Source organism: Pezoporus occidentalis, unplaced genomic scaffold (genome assembly GCF_034315485.1).
Source record: "Pezoporus occidentalis ecotype Australia unplaced genomic scaffold, CSIRO_AGI_Poc_V1 ctg46, whole genome shotgun sequence".
Taxonomy (NCBI): domain Eukaryota; kingdom Metazoa; phylum Chordata; class Aves; order Psittaciformes; family Psittacidae; genus Pezoporus; species Pezoporus occidentalis.
This window is the reverse complement of record NW_026915791.1, coordinates 168,591-185,013: the sequence shown is the minus strand read 5'-3', so window position 1 is coordinate 185,013 and position 16,423 is coordinate 168,591. Positions and strand designations below refer to the sequence as shown.

The 16,423-nt window shown below is 40.0% G+C and overlaps 1 protein-coding gene across 3 annotated transcripts in view; it reads right to left on the bottom strand.

Moving 5' to 3' along the window:
* Nucleotides 1-16,423, bottom strand: part of MAP4K5 (mitogen-activated protein kinase kinase kinase kinase 5) — a 68,971-nt gene that overhangs the window by 21,754 nt on the left and 30,794 nt on the right. For all 3 annotated transcript variants that reach the window (XM_062635605.1, XM_062635608.1, XM_062635607.1), the window contains 11 exons: nucleotides 11,586-11,676; nucleotides 10,371-10,435; nucleotides 8,885-8,940; nucleotides 7,517-7,564; nucleotides 7,380-7,422; nucleotides 5,501-5,573; nucleotides 4,419-4,550; nucleotides 3,785-3,847; nucleotides 2,423-2,504; nucleotides 1,688-1,804; nucleotides 1,262-1,340 (listed from right to left, as the gene is read on the bottom strand). In XM_062635605.1, coding sequence (XP_062491589.1) covers nucleotides 1,262-1,340; nucleotides 1,688-1,804; nucleotides 2,423-2,504; nucleotides 3,785-3,847; nucleotides 4,419-4,550; nucleotides 5,501-5,573; nucleotides 7,380-7,422; nucleotides 7,517-7,564; nucleotides 8,885-8,940; nucleotides 10,371-10,435; nucleotides 11,586-11,676 — 849 coding nt within the window. The remainder of the gene's footprint in view (nucleotides 1-1,261; nucleotides 1,341-1,687; nucleotides 1,805-2,422; nucleotides 2,505-3,784; nucleotides 3,848-4,418; nucleotides 4,551-5,500; nucleotides 5,574-7,379; nucleotides 7,423-7,516; nucleotides 7,565-8,884; nucleotides 8,941-10,370; nucleotides 10,436-11,585; nucleotides 11,677-16,423) is intronic.

The following is a 16,423-nucleotide window of genomic DNA, read 5'->3' as shown; positions in this document are numbered from 1 at the left end:
ATTGCATTTTCAAATTTAATGTACACAACATTAATTATACCAATGCCCTTTCAATGCTTACTACTGTGAAATGCATGTTGTAACAGATCTAAATATTATGTGCACAACACTTAATTTGCCTGTCAAATATGACCATCACTTAAGTATCAGCCTTACTGTCTAAATGCTTAAATTTGCAAATATGAAACCCACAAGAAAGAAACAGACCAAAAGTAAATACCAAGTCATTATGTGAAAGCACACCGGAACCTAAGTATGTTTACCACATGCTACTTTTAATGAATGTGAGACTTTTTAACAGCAAGCTTCTTAAAAGTGTGATGTATGTGATGCAAAGGAGCAGGCAGCAATGACATTACAAAAAACATTAGTCCAAACCTGGAAAAGGATTGTTCCTACCCTCAAAATGTCAACTTTGATACAACTGAGTAGTATTTTGTTATTAAAAAAAGGTTGTATTAAAAGAAAATGCATTCTGTTAACATGCACCCTGGTCAGGACAGCTATTGCAACCACAAGGGCTCCATCAAGGTCAAGGAAAGGTTTCACTTATGAACTGGAAACAATCCTAGAATGGTTTGGGTTGGAAAGGAGCTTAAAAGATCACCTAGTTCCACCTCCTTTGCCACTGGTAGGGACACCTTCCACTAGACCAGGTTGCTCAAAGCCCTGTCCAACCTGACTTTGAACAGGTCCAGGGATGGGGCAGCCACAGCTTCTCTGGGCAACCTCTTCCACTGTCTCACCACTCTCATAGCGAAGAACCTTTTCCTAGTATCTGATCTAAACCTACCCTCCTTCTGTTTAGCCATTGTGCAGACAGACAACAATATAGAAACACAAAATGCTACATTTTCCTGTATTTTCTCATTACGTGATGACACCCAATGTACACATGAAAAGATGCCCTCCTAATTATCAACTCACTCTCATTTTTTGATGTCTGCATGTTATTAGTGGTTTTGCTCTTTTAAGTAAGGCTGCATGGTCTGACAGAGATCACAGAGCTGAAACGCTCTGCTGGTCATGCAGATGTCCACATAAACATTACAATGCAGCAGTGAGATGTAATGAATTCTGGTTTCAGACAAATATTATTGAAGATTGATGTGTATGTACTGTTTCTTCTGGTTTTGTTCCTCAAAAGTTCCAGCTACAGAAGAGACTTTCCAGAGTACACAACACAAGAATGACACCAACATCCTTCATTGGTAGAAGCAAACCAGCAAAACAAAATGGGTAAAGCCCATCAAGAACTTACAGTTTATCTCTGATGCCGTTCTTTCTGCTCTAATGTTCCTGTTCGTAGAACGAATTGTATGGCGGATGACGGAATGAGGCTGCAAGGGTTAGAAATGGAAAAGCTGAGAAAAGTTGCATGGCTTTATGTTGGTTCTTAATTAACAATCAAACTAACAAGAGGAAAGACATTGCAGTCGCGCACTGTAACATGCACCACCTTCGTCTTATCCCTGCACATGATCTTTCTATACACCCAAAGCATAAGCATGACAAGTGCTGTAGCAACATGCCCTTGCTTCTCCTGCATGGTAGCTCTAAAAATGGAGCTCTCGAACTGTTGAGGCTGTGCCCCTGTCAAGCTGCAACCTTACATTCCCAAAGCAAAGCAGGGTATTTAAACCATAGTTTCACCTAAAAACAGAAAACAAAAGATGTTCTCACTCACCTCAAAATCATCATCATCAGCTTCGCTGTAGTGTGTATGGTTGTCAGGGTTATTAACTTTGTCCAACAGCTCAACTGCTAAAGATCTTGAAAGACCAGGCTGCCCTACAAAGCTATGCTGGAACCGCAGAAAAGGACAAGTTATAATATGCAACTGATATGTAGCTTTTATTAATAAACATCCAGTACAGAATGATACTGAATTTTGTCTGCTTGCCTGGGGCTTGAGTATTTCTTTAGCAACTCCTCAATGGCTAGGGTTTCAAACCTCTCCATAAGCATGGAAATGCCACACTTCTGGCCACTTATATACTGGAAATCAAACTCAGACAAACAATTGCACCTTAACTTTATTTTTTCCATGAGTATTTCACTTGAGTTTAGGAAGACAGAAATAGATACATGAAGAACTGCTAAATACATCCATTCTCTGACTGGGTGACAGGAAGGGTCTATGTAGCTGTATTGAAGAGGCTGAGACACCCACTTGCAGAAAGGCTGAAGACAGAATCCTAAGCAAATTTCTGTAACTTTCCCTAACAAAAATTGTATAAAAATACTGATAATGAACAAAATCTTCCTACAGTTGACTAGTATCTCCTTCCTTTGGACTTCACCACCCGTGTTGTAAGATCAGAGAAAGAAAATTGTTCCAGTTGGGTTTCCTTTTGATCTGTTGCTCACTTTGAAGCAAGAGATCTCTTAATGCTGTCACTAAATGTTCCAAGACACTTACAGAAAGAAGTCTGTCTGCTGTCGGTCTCTTCTTTGGATTTTTTGTAAGTGCTATCTTGACAAAATTATGGAATGTTGATGACCTTAAAGAAAAATAAGGGTTTACGTTTTGTTTCTCAAGAAGATAGTTTTGATTTTAACACACTCAACAGATTACAAAAGGGTGTGCTAAATTTGAATGTTGTCCAGGTACCTCATCTCAGGTTTGAATAATTACATTCCCAAGGTAAGAAAACAGGGAAAAAAACATTCGATTCATGAAACTTGCAAAGAAAAGGTTTTGGTACAGAAAATAAACCACACATATGCTGCTATTTCAACTTTTTCCAGTTCCAATTATTACAGACTAGAGATCAGAAATGAGAATTGTGATTTATGTACGCAGTAAACCCTAAAGATCTAGTCTACAAATTTCACTGTTCTTGGCTACAGGTAGCAAAATGAAATACCAAGTTCTAGGCAGAGACTCAACTTACTCTTCAAAATGCTGTACTGCTATTTCCAGAACAACTTAGGAGACTTTGTCGTATCACTTCTTGTCAGATCTGAATTATGACTTGATGTTATGACTGGACCAAAATTTTCCAAGCTTTTCTCTTGCAACTGATTTTCTGTTAATATGCCTCTCTGAGAACAGTATTAGCGCAAGTCTGCCTGATTTCAAATCATGTTACATTTCCTCCTCTAGCCTTAGCATCTGAGAAGTAAAGCGCATTGGCTGGGGTTACCCTAAGCAGTTTCAACCCAGGAAACATGCTCTTAGGAGAGTTTTCTCCCTCCCTCTAGTACCTATCTGCCATCCAAACACCTCAAAGTAAAAAGATTGTCCAGCTGCATCATGAGCAAAAAATCCTGCATACCAGAATTGTTTTGAGTCTCGTAAATAAAATGTATGTGTGGTACAAAATCCTGCAGGCACTATGAAGGCATCACAGGTTAAAGAAATCATGAAAGGATTAAACAACTGCCTATCTACTGACAGCAGCAAATGCCTGGATACAAGGTTAAAAATAATTTTTCTTTCTAGAACATACAAAGAGGACTGAAGAAGCAAGATTTCATTTCTTTCTGGATCACTGGCAGGGATCAATTGCATAGGGAGGGCTATCCTGCCCCATACTGCTGGTTTTCTGAAGTGCCATAAAATGTCTGTTGCTGGAACTTAACCTCCTGTTTGCTTTCAAACACCTATAAACAACACCTAATTGTTGCTCAGTGAAACTTCCTGTAAGTGAAATCAGCTCTCAGGTACCCGAGTTTAAAACTAGCACACACTATTTTTCACTGCCTCCCTTTTTCAATAATGATAAAGTTTTTTCACATTATCTACAAAATATTGAACAAAGGAAAGGGTTTGACTTACCATTTTGCTTTTTCCTTTAGTTTTGGTGGTTGAAAATTACTTTTCGACATTAAAAACAAAGCCCTAAAGGAGGAATAATGTTATTATATGGTAAAAAATTAATTTCATTCCAATTTCCAAACACTTTGAATTAATAGAGTAAAAACCGTATTGGTGAAACTGGATTATAGAAGACAGACACAGTAAAGCTGCTGAATTATTTATCATTAAATAAAATCTTTTTAGCACCATGCATAATCCTGTTAAACATAAGGCTACAGCTTCTCTAGTGATTTACTATCACTAGATAGCTCTTAATCAGATTGATGATATAACTACAAAGTGGTTTTTTTGTTTGGTTGGTTTGTTTTTGGTTGTGGGTTTTTTTGTGTTTTTTTTGTGTTTGTTTGTTTGGTTTGTTTTTTTTTTTACACCTAAAAATTTTGGTTATAATTTCAATTCTAAATTTAAGTCTTTAGCTTTAGATTAATGCCCTAAAGACAGACACAGCTCACAGAGGAAGTAAATGCTTGATGAAGGAATCCTAGCATTAATTTCTAGGTTTGAGCTACAGAGATGGTTACACTGTATTTTAATAGTCCCAGCTGGGACTGAAGGGGGTCCTGGAGATGAGCAAGTTCCCCAGCCAGCAGACCTCATCGGGTGAAGATCAAACATGGGCGGCTGAAGCTCTGCAAGTTCAATCGCTGTTATGCCAACTGCCCAGATATCGCAGAGCTGGTTGTATCCACCATTCTTTTCCACTGCTGCAACTTCTGGGGCCATCCTTCAAAAGCAAAGGCATCATTCACTGAGGTCACAGTCTGCATGCAGGAGGCACAAAGCACTGTCACACACCCCTGGAGCAGAAACCCCACAAAGATTATAAATCTGGTAAAAGCCTGACATCCCCTCCCCTCACCCAGCATTAGGGGAGTGGAGAAGCACAAAGAGGGGATGTGTTTTGCTCGAGGTCATCGACTGGACAGCAACTCTAGGAATAGAACCAGTCTCATAATTCCTGGTGAAATGCTTTAATGAGCAGATAATCTTCCTGCCCTCAGTCCTCCTTTGCCAACAGGATAAGGAGGTCATCAAACAATTAAAAGCCATTGTCTGGATTAAGCTGTACATGCATGTTCAAGTCTATACCAAAAATACTGCCCTAGGCATCTTAACTGAATCACAGTCATGCCAGAAACCAATAGCAGTTAAATTTGCATATATAATCCAGCTCAAGATTTAAAATGATGTATTTGCATATTAAGCACTGTCTTGTACAGACATTGATCAGTAGAGATGATTAAAAGATAGTTTAAAATCTGCTTTTCTTCACAATTCTTTCTGCACAGAAATCAAAAAGACATTGTTTAGTTTATTCATTAAAAGTGTATTTAGTTTATTATTAAAAGTGTAAGAAGTTACTGAGAAACTAAATGACCATTCAGTATCCAGACAAAGGGGAGAATGTTCTGCATTAATAAACCTGTGAGAAACAGTCATTCTGCCTCAAATATCACATAGTTTGTGTACAGCATCAAACAGCTCTAATCAGTGCTTCCCAGATTTTTACCCTTTGGGCATTTTACTTGGAAGAAAGGAAATTTATGCAATTGCTATAAATATATTTAAAAATGTGTGTAAACTTCACTGTGCGTATTTTAGAATTCTTGGTGTAAGTACAGACTTAGCTTTGCATACAATCAAGTATTTGCAAGCAATCAAGTAGTTTATTACCAGTAAGGGGTACCAATAAATGATTTCCTCTTTGCAATGGTGGCTGTTATTTTTGCTGCTACACCAAAGTCAGCTGGAAAAGAAAATGATGATAGACTTAGAAATCTCACTGTAAGATCCCAATTCTACTCTAGGAAGAAAGAGCAATAATGTTTTTCATCCAAATCAAAAATTCTCTAAGCTTCAATAGTTAAAGATTAACAATGAGATCAGTTAATTTTTTTACTGACATGACTTTAAATTGAAAAGTTTGGTTTCCACATACAGATCACTTGCGATCCTGTTCTGCTCTTAGATATTTTTCCATCTCACAATACAGAAACCAAGCAACCTCACAAAATTTAGTGGACAATTCAATTTAATATTCAAGAGGAAAAATAGCATCATGCTTTGGAAATGGAACAGCAGGGGGACAGCTGTTCTCATTTCTGGAGACATGTCTAGGGGACAATAATCCCTTGCTCTCAGAACTGCAGAAAATAAGGTAGTTTTGCAGAGCCAAAAATCATTTAAGTCCTTTTTGGTTTGATTGCATTTGTAGTACAATAGCTGGAACATAATTCTGGGCAAACCTAACTAGCTTAGCAGGCAAAAGGAAGGTATCAATGCACAACCCAAGTTAGCGGAATTTCTTATCCATTTCAAGGTTTTACTTTTTTTACTACTTGGGGTTTTCTGTGGTTCCCCCCCCCGCCCCTTCCCTCTTCGTTCAAAAGCAATACTTTCCTAGCACTGCATTCCTGGCTCACCACAGCGGAGTAAATGTGTTGAACCACACAGCTTTTCTGAAAAGCAGCAATGCAGCTAATGCACAACTGTCCTGATTCCAATGCCGGACACAGTGAGATGATGAGTATCCCATTCCTTCCCCCAGGATGTCTGCTCCCTACTTCCTGCAGAGCCCTAACTACATGCAGACTTCTGTGAAGTGAGCCATCAGACAAGCAGATGGGTTTTGAAGGCAGTGCACTCAGGTTGAAGTTGTGGCTGCCCCATCCCTGGCAGCGTTCAAGGCCAGGTTGGAAGGGGCTTTGAGCAATCTTGTCTAGTGGAAGGTGTCCCTGTCTGTGGCAGCAGGGCTGGAACTGGATATCTTCCAACCCAAACCATTCTATAATTCTATGAGATTCAGCCTGTTTGTACTCAACTAACTGCAGAGTATCACTGGAGGAAGCCAGTAATACAGATCTTTTCTGAGTTTTCATCTGCAGACTTCAGAGTGCTTGCAAAGAAGAAGAGTTTCCTCTTCACCTGCGTGCAAATGCCCAATGTCATACACCGGGCAGAAGGCATAGCCAGGATCAGACCCCACACTTTTCCAAAGGTTGCCAGGTTCAGGAGACATTGTCTCACACAGTGGAACCCTGGAGGCTCTGAGGGAGAACTGTCATTCTAGCGAGGAACAAATGTGGATAACCAGGTAACCCCAACCTGGCAAATTCCAGGGAAACCTGGGAGGCTTCAAGGCTTGATGGCTGAAAAAATAAATCATCTGTAACTTCTTGATAAAATGCAAAACTTCTCATGTCATATGTACACAAGCCCATGGACACTTCCTATTGTCAACTATTGCCATAAGTAAGAGCAAGAACATCCTACAGTGTAACACCAGAAGGTTCATGACACTGAGAACAGTATTGAATAAAATTCACTGCAACAGTACAGGAGATCTGCTGTATTCTGTTTTATCATTTGTAGCAAGCTTAATCTTTACTGTGCATTTTGCTGTTCAACATAAAATAAAGCCTAAAAATCCTCAATATTCTTCTTGGGTGGCACAGTCTCTACATTCTGGTCATTTTTTTTGTCTTAATGGAATGAGGAAAGGCAACTTGCTAAATTAAAGATGGTACTGTCTTATGACATTCCGGCAACTTACCCAACTTGACATCTCCATGGTCTGTTAGTAGAATATTTGCACCCTAAAACACAATAAACAGAAAATTAACATTTTTTATCAGGAATATTTTTCTGCACTACAAAGTTTTAGGTAAGTTTCTCGAAGTTCCAGGTTACCTTTATATCTCTGTGCATTTTGCCCTTCACATGCAAATAAGCAAGACCCTGGAAATAAAAGAGACACAGAATGTCAGATCTCCATCTGTTAACACACTACAGAGCCAGTCCCATTCAATAAATTTCAATTAATCAATGTATTTTATTTTAAAGTGGAGAAATTTGAAATTTGCATAAGAGGTATGCTGGATTCTGTTCTCATCTCTCTCAGCTCCAGCCAATTTTTGTGAAAATTTGTTGAAACTAGCCATGATATAACATTTTACATATATACACATATATGTGTGTATTTTCAAACCAATCCTGCGATTACATCACCTTTTCCCTTTACTAAAGTTAACTATATTTTTGAAGTCCTGAAGGTTTCAACAAGCAGGTGTTTAGGCTTTAAGCTGCCCTTCCAGCAGTACAAGTTCCTGCAGTAAGAAGAGATCAGGAACAGAACTGCCAAGCAGATTAGTTCATAGATCTACACCCCTGCCTCTGGCAGTGACCAGTTCAGCTACCCCTGCAGGGAAAGGTGTGCATCCCTGTGATTCTCTCACGTAATTATCTGGGGATACACAGAACAGAGCAAGAAAAGTTCCTTTAAGAAACAATCTGCCTGCATTGTCTTATCTTGCAGTTCTACGGTCATTGGCAGTTACAATATGAAAGAGAGTTGTAGTCATCTGGCTGCAGTATTTTTCCTCTACAAATTATTAGAATTTATTGCCACAGATCAAATGGGCAGTTTAAAATATGCCTTCCCCCCATCCCTCTTTCTTTTCCCTCCATTACTCAGCCACTTACCCTTGCTTACTTGGCATTAGCTGTTTTCTGCAATGAAATTCAAAAATTTGTCCTAACAACTGCTGCATTGAACCACTGCATGAAAACAACAGATGAAACCAGCCCACACAACGCTGTGATCACAACCTGTACAGATGTTTTCCATTGTTCCCTGAAACCAACAGGCTCACTCAAGAAACCACAGCAGGCCTGAGATTCAGTATTTTGGTCCTGCAGCAGGATCCACACAGACATTTACTCTTCTGTAAACCCCTTTGCAAATTACAGAGCAGAAGCAGCACTTCTCCGACAACGATTTTAAGCAAATATTTGTACTTCATTACTGGATTTTTTTGCTAATTTTTATTTACAATATGGAAACTAACAGATTAATCCTGGGTGATTGGGTTAGAGTAGATGATCTTTTGAGGTCCTTTCCAACCCTTGGGATTCTGTGATTCTGTGACTGGTTTCACAGATTCCAAATGCTTACGAATGCAAGTGATGGTACTGCAGCACCTTCTGAAACCATGTTCTTTATGTACATTTTATACATGGAACAAACAACTTTATGATATACCTGCAGAAGTACAGTACCTGTAAGGTTTCTCTGCATACATATGCAATTTGTAGCTCTGACAGAGGTCCTGTGACTGAAAACAAAGTTTAAAAAAATTGTGTGAGTCTCCAATATACGACGCATAAATAACATTGTGAGGCAGCCAAAGAGCGGAATCGCCATGCAAAAGTGAAAAGCTGAATTTACATGAACAGTTTTTTACATTGAGCTCAAAAGAGGTTTTGTTTGCTTGTGTTACAGAAAGGCTTTCTGAAAAGAAAACCCAACCCCAAACCACCAAAAAACCCAAACAAACCCAAACAAACAAACCCCAAACAAAACAGCACAGAAACAGAAGACAATACCCACAGCGATAAGAAAACTTATCACAGAAATCTAATTACCATTTTACAAGTGACTGCATAGTAATGTAATAGCCTATATTCTGAGAAACGTAAATAACAAAAGAAATTATTTATGCTAATGTTTTAAGATTAGAAATGGCAATATTCTATACTAGGGGCCTGTGTGACTTTGAACTGTTCTAAAGCTATTTGCACTAACAGGCTGAAAAATGAAGCAGAAAGAGTTGTTGTATTAAAAAGCTCCATGTTAACATCTAAAGGCAGAGCAAGCCCCCAGACTGCTTTTCCAAGAAATCCAATAAATCCTTCTACAGAATCAACAACTCCAGATGAAACCTCAGAGGGGAAAATATTAAGAAGCAGGTGGTAAGGTATTTGCACAGGAACAGGAATAAGAGTAATTTTTACCCTTTAAAGATCAAGTTCTGACATTTCCCAGTGAAAACTGCTTCCCTGCAGCACGCACCATCTCCATACCCAATTAGCACGATTTCTGGTTGTTAACTTATTTAGAGGTCTTTTTTCCACCCCTTCAGAAAGCGGATAACCTGTTTCTGCACACAGCATTCAGAAACGTGCTGAGAGAAGCAAAGATACAAGCGAGCTCTCAGTGTGCAGCAACTACAGTTAGTGAAGACCTTCTCACGGGAATAACTCAAGCTCTTTGGGTCAGTCCCCTAAGCATTGTGGAGAAAAACAATGTGAGGATTAAAAAATAAAGTATGTCCTGTCCTAGAAAGACAGGGTATTAGTCAAAAATGGTGGTCATCATACTTGAAAAGTTGGACACTACAGGAAAATTATTCACAACGAGAAAAATCAGCCATTGGAATAATCCCGCCAGGGAAGGGGTGGACCCCCCAACACTGGACACTGTTAAGATTCAGCTGGACAGGGTGCTGAGCCACCAAGTGTAGGTTGCCTAGAAAGGTTGGACCAGATGATCCCTGAGGTCCCTTCCAACCTGGTATTCTATGATTCTATGAAAAGTGCTCTCAACAAAATCTGTTGACTGTAGCTAAAAAACACCCTTTGTGCCCTAAAAAACATGTGCAGTGCCTGGCCAGTATCAAACGTTCCCCGTCAGTTTGCTTATTATTCATTTTTCTTTTTTTTTCAGAAAGCTTCCAAAGGAATGTTAAAATAAGTTTCAAAGTACCATGATAAATATCTTGGAGGGATCCCCCACCACAGTATTCCATGCATATCCACAGCTTCTCACGGCTATCAAAAGAAAGTTAAAACACAGGCATCAGAAGCTGATTCATCTGTATATAGAACAGAGTTAATAACGATTATTTACATTCTTTTCTATTGGTCTTGATCACTCTTGTTAAAAATACACATTCTGATGCAGTTACACATTTTACATGTTATTAATAATGTCTATATAAATTCTCACCTATCAAAATGAAAATTTTATGCCGAAGTCACTGAGAACTCTTTAAAAATTATCAGACCTAAAAAGTGCTGCTTTAACTCTGACCTCCTAACTGCAATAAGGAACATGCAGAAGAAACACCTGAGGTTTCTCTGCTATCAGCAGTATTACATTAGATAACGTGCTAAACCCACAGTTTCAATCTTAAATTGCAATCACCTTACTAAACTAAAAAACCCTCTTCATGGCTTCCAAAAGGGGTACTGGGGATTTAGAAATTTAGCCATTTTGTGTGAGCTGAAGTCCATTAGGGCTGCACAGATCATTTAAAAAATGCAGTCCCTCCAAGAATACTAAAGATGAAGCCTTGTCGAAGAAGACCAAGCAGGCAAGGTAGTGATACATATTCCCACAGAGCTAATTGATAAATGGCAGAGTTCAACAGAAATGGAAAATATTCCCCAACTTTCTGTATAACATTTAATGTGCACTTGAAGATGCAGCCAGCTGGCATTGCCTTGTTTCTGCTTCTCAGTACGTCGCATCTGTTACACCAGAGCTTTGAAAACTGTTATTACCAGTGGCTCAGATATAGTGTTTTGCTCTTACAACTCACTGGCTGTACTTCTACAGCACACAAGACTACCATTAAATAAAATATCTAAAATCAAGTCTGCTCTAGATAAATGATGAGCTACTTTCATATTAGAGCCGATAAACGTTTAAAATCTGCCCCACAAGTGAGTGGGACTGGATATGTTGCAAGAATCTCTAGGGGAAGAGGTTTTTTCTGTTCCTAGTGATAAAAATATTCCACCCTTTTGGCCAGCAGAGAAAACAAAGTATTAGTCAGTTTATTTTTTAAGTCAACTGGAAACTGAAGGAAATTCAACCTTGAAAAGAACACTGAGAGAGGATGTAAGCACTAAACCAGACACTGCATTGTTTAAGGAAAGAACGAGCAGAAATGCAGGTATAAAAAGTGGGATTTACCTGAGATAGCTCCCAAAATACGCGACTATGTTGCAATGTTTGCATTCTTTAACCATATATATTTCTTGCTGTATCAATGAGAAGTCGTCTCCTGGAAAACAGGAAGCAGCAGCCACAGTTACATTGCATGCAACTGAACATTCAAAGAGATCTGAAGGTATGCATGTAACTCACAAAAACAAGCCAAGGGTCTGGATAATTGCTAAGCCCTTCATGAGGGTTTTCTAGCACGCCAGCCTGTCTACACACACAATCCTTTCAGTCTGCATTCCTTATTACATCCTTGGCACAAGGCACAAATATTTCTTGAAGACCAAAAGAGAAGGGCTGCCCTGGTGGCCTGAATGTGATCCATCAGTTAAGACAGCCTAGCATGCTCTGAAAAAGAAGCAAAGGGATCCCACAGAGGGACAGGAGCATGTGAGAAAACTTAGAGCAGCCCCTGACACCCATCGGCCAGCCCAGCTGGAGCTGGTCTAGCTGTACCCGGGACACAGCGCTCACAGAACAAGGGTCCCAGCAACAGAAGGGAAGATTGCTGCAAGCTCATTCCAGTGTCCCCTGCCTGAAACCAGAAGAGATCACATACCACAGGCTCTTTATGAGAAGTATTTCATTTCAAAATGACTCTGATAGAGCATATGGCCTGCACGCCCACCCAGCCACCACTGACTCAGAAGAGAAGCTCAGAGTTCTCGACAAGCACTGCCTTGTCATGAGTGCTTTTTTGGATGAGGACAGCTACACAAGCACATTTGCACATCCTAAATATCCTTTGCCACGAAAAAAAAAAGAGAGAAAAAAAAAAAGGCAGAAAAAAAAAGGCAGGGGGGAGGGAAAAGCATTAAAGCATTCTACTGAAAAATACATTAAGACCAGAGCAATAGCCTGGCATGTTTCTGGCACTTTAATTTGAAAGGATAAAAGCGATCATAAATTTAAATAGAACAAATAAATTTATAGAGACAATGAAGCACATTGAAATACCTGAGTGCTAGGAAACCACTGGTATACTTTTATTAAATCCCATTGAGAGAATTTCCCAGCAGAGGATGTTCTCCCAGAATCCAGAGCTCAAACACTGCAGCCCTGCCTTCCTGAAGCTCAGGGCAGGCTTATACCCAGGAGCTGGTGATGGGCTCCTACAGAGGCACGGATCCACTGGCTATAGAGGGTCAGCCCAAACACCAGCAGTGACATATTAAACAACATTGTCATAGCCCCACAGCTTCCCTCTGAAAAGCAACATCACAAAAATCACCCTATGAGGTCATTCTAGATGTGTGCCTGCTTTGTGATCACACACACATATAGAACACACATATATATATTTTATTACCTTTACTCTTCTTTTGGCATGAACAAAACTGTAACAGCTTGCAAGACATGAAAGAATATAATTTACATAAAGGTTTTAGATAAAATTCTGCTGCAGACAATGTTATAGCTACCATGTTCTCTCAAGGAAAAAAAAATCACTTTGTATGTTTACTTTTGCTTAAAGTTTAACTAGTAGAATTATCTCCTTCTAGTAAAGTTGGGGATGCGCACCCAGAAAACACATGCTGCTCTGTACTGCTCCCCTCCATTTTTATGATTTGGCAAGCCGAAGAGGTCTCAAGCACTGCTGTAAATTCTCTTTGGATTCTTCATGTATTTATTTGACAAGAAAGAGCATAACTAATATTTTTAATAACCTCTTTAAAAACAGATGGCTTTATTTGCTGTGCTTTGAAGCAACTTCCCTAAGCAAGGGAGTTTACTGGCACCTGCTGGATCCACAGCAACCAGGACTGATGTTTGGCCCCATGGCATTTACAACCCCTTTGGATACCCCAGCTCTCCATACATACATGGGTACATAGCAGATGCTCACAGATACAGCAAAAGCAGCACCAGTTTGGTATAACCATTTCCAAGTGACCACAACCTTTATGTCTCAGTGATTAGCAGACTTTGACATAACAAAAGAACCGTGAAATACAAAAGTAAAAGGGAACACACTTGTATGAAAACATCCCTTATTTCAGTAAATCCTCAAGGGCTTCTTGAAGTTGAATTGCATGGAGAAACACTTCACCAGGGCAGGAAAACATTAGTAGAAGAGTTTCAAATGTCAAGGGACTTTTTGAAAACGTAAGTAGTATTTTTATATTACTGAAGAAAAGGCAATACAATTTCCATAAATTTAGCACAGATTTCACACACTGTGCTTGCTTTCAGGGTTACCTTTCAGGTACAACTTTGTTTGAATTCCTTCACCTAGAAAAGATCATTCTGAACAAAGGATTTTTGAGTTTAAATCAGACTGATTCATTCCTCCCATTTTTCCGACAAACTTCCTAAGGGAGATCACTGAATGCTCACAGATAAGTGGAGCATTTTAAAACTACAGAGGTTTTTCAAGAAAGTCAAATCTAAGCAAGTTCAAAAGCAAAAGCCTCCCACCCTACACCAAAGAAGGTACTTTCTCTACCACTACTAGCCACACACGAGCCCTCTTCGTAATGCACCATCTTCAAATCAAAGAATCTTTGATACATCAGAAGCTGCATTTCAGAACAGCTGAATACTGTCACAGCTGAAAATCATCATGAAGCATCCTCCTAAGAGCAAAGACCTGGCAGCAGCCACAACTGCCCGGCAAAAGCACATGGATTGGGCTGCCTACAGTGGAGCAACAGCAGTGTCAGTTTTAGGAACCGTGACTAATGGGGAAAAATTGAAGGAAATATGGGGATTTGGGCTAAAAAAAGACTGACAGAAGATAACAACCTTCATGCACATAAGGGGAGAAGGGATAACCCATTCTCCAGTTTTATGACAGGACAATTAGCAGTGGGCTTCAATTGCCTTAATCTACATTCCTTGTATAGACAAAAAGCTTTTCCTATCACAGCACTGAACTTGAATGGATGGGGAGCTGTGAAATTCCACTTGAGTGGAAAAATATGAAAAAGCATTGAACAAGTACTTTTCAGGAGTGACTTAGGCTGATCCTGCCTGTAAAAGAGGAAGACAGAAATTATGACCTCTTGATTTGCAATTAATAAATGATCTATGCAAGAAATGGGGTTACCTACAGAAAAAGGGGGGGGGGGAAGGATTTCGAAGAGGAAAGCAGGGTGCTGGCTAAATCACAGAATAGTCTGGGTTAGAAGGGATCTTCGAGATCATCTAGTCCCACCCCCCTGCCACAGGCAAGGACACAAGCTGATAGAAAAGCAGCAAACAGATGGAAAGAAGAGAAGAATCCATGAGTAAAGTTTGGCTAAAATATGTAGAAAATAATTCTGAAGGATCAGACACAGAGATAGGAGAGATGTATAGTTGTTCAAAGACGACAAGAATGAATTCAAGACAAAGGAATTCAGAGTTTCCAGGCAGCTGGAGTATTAATCTTGGCAAAAGACACTGGAATAGGGCAAAAATTAAATATCCTTGGATAGCATGGAAAAAAAAAAGTAAAACAAAGAATTTGTAGAAAATACATTATCGAGAGGGAGAGAGCAAGATAAAAGAATTAGATCAAAGGTGACAATACATCCATACAAAGAGATTTTCATCTGTTTTAGTCATCACAGATTGCTTGATCCTAAACAACATGGAATTGGAAAAATGTACTTTTTGTCTATTCACATGTTTGCAATTATGGGTTATGTGGCATGTTGAGCAAAAACGTCGTTTGGGGAGCTGCTGTAAATCACACGAGCAGCGTGGTGAGTCACTGCAGCTTGCTACTATTATGTAATTTTACCTCTGCAGCGACACACAGGACACTGCAGGGCGTTACAATGGAATAGTCGTCTCTGATCACAGCCCATGGTTGGTCGGTGGAGGCTGCACTGCTTGGCACAACCAGCTGCTTGTTCTCCAGCACAGCTGGCAGGGAAAGGACGGCTGAAAATTGCCACCATGTCACCATATGATGCGATCGGACCAGATTTCAGGAGCTAAGAAAGGTAAGGGGTCATAAATTCATGACAGATGCATATTTAAATAGGCGATAATCAAGAAAACTGACGGCCCATTAACAGTAGTGAATTGTTCTATTCCTAGACACCATTTCTCACCTATGTGGAACTGGCATGTATAGATAACCCTGCCAAGTCCTAGATGGAGAGCACGTGTATCCTGAATCCACATACACCGCTCTGCAGCATGGGAAGGTTCTGTAGGCTCTAGAGCCTATCACACAGTGCTATTAGGTCTTCTAAGCATACCTGACCTTGATGGTTTTTAAGCAAGTTTATTCCTGCCTGTACTTCCATGTGCTCCGCTGACTGCTTTCAGCCACGCTGCAGAAAAGACCCAGGGCTACTTGCCACAACTCTTCTTGGGTCAGCTGTGAATCCCTTCATTGTCAAAAGGCTCCTCAGGGGAGAAATTCATAGTTCCTGATTTAAATTGGTTTATTCTGCATTACTTCAGTGCTGCATCACAGGGCTGATGCTGTGTGGGAACAGAGGGAGGGATGGGCAGGCAGCACCCAGGGCTCACACGCAACTGGGAGGAGAGAACTGACGGCATTTGGAGACATGCACGGTGTCACCAAAGGGTGGGACAGAAGCATGTACTAAGAAGCCAGAGCTTCCAGGTGCCAGCCAGCCTGCTAGCCCTTCTGCCCCAAGCTAGTGCCCTCAACACGTAGTCCTCACAGGCCCTAGCACACTAGACAGAAACGTTACGTGGCCTGGCAGGAGGTGTGACCTGCGCTCCAAAGCCTACCCTCTGAGCCTCTCTGAGGAGTTTGACTGTAGATACTTTGCAGATTTGGGATTTTTAACACTATAATTAACATGTGCTATTTAGAACTGATATGTTGTTTAGCAATGGGA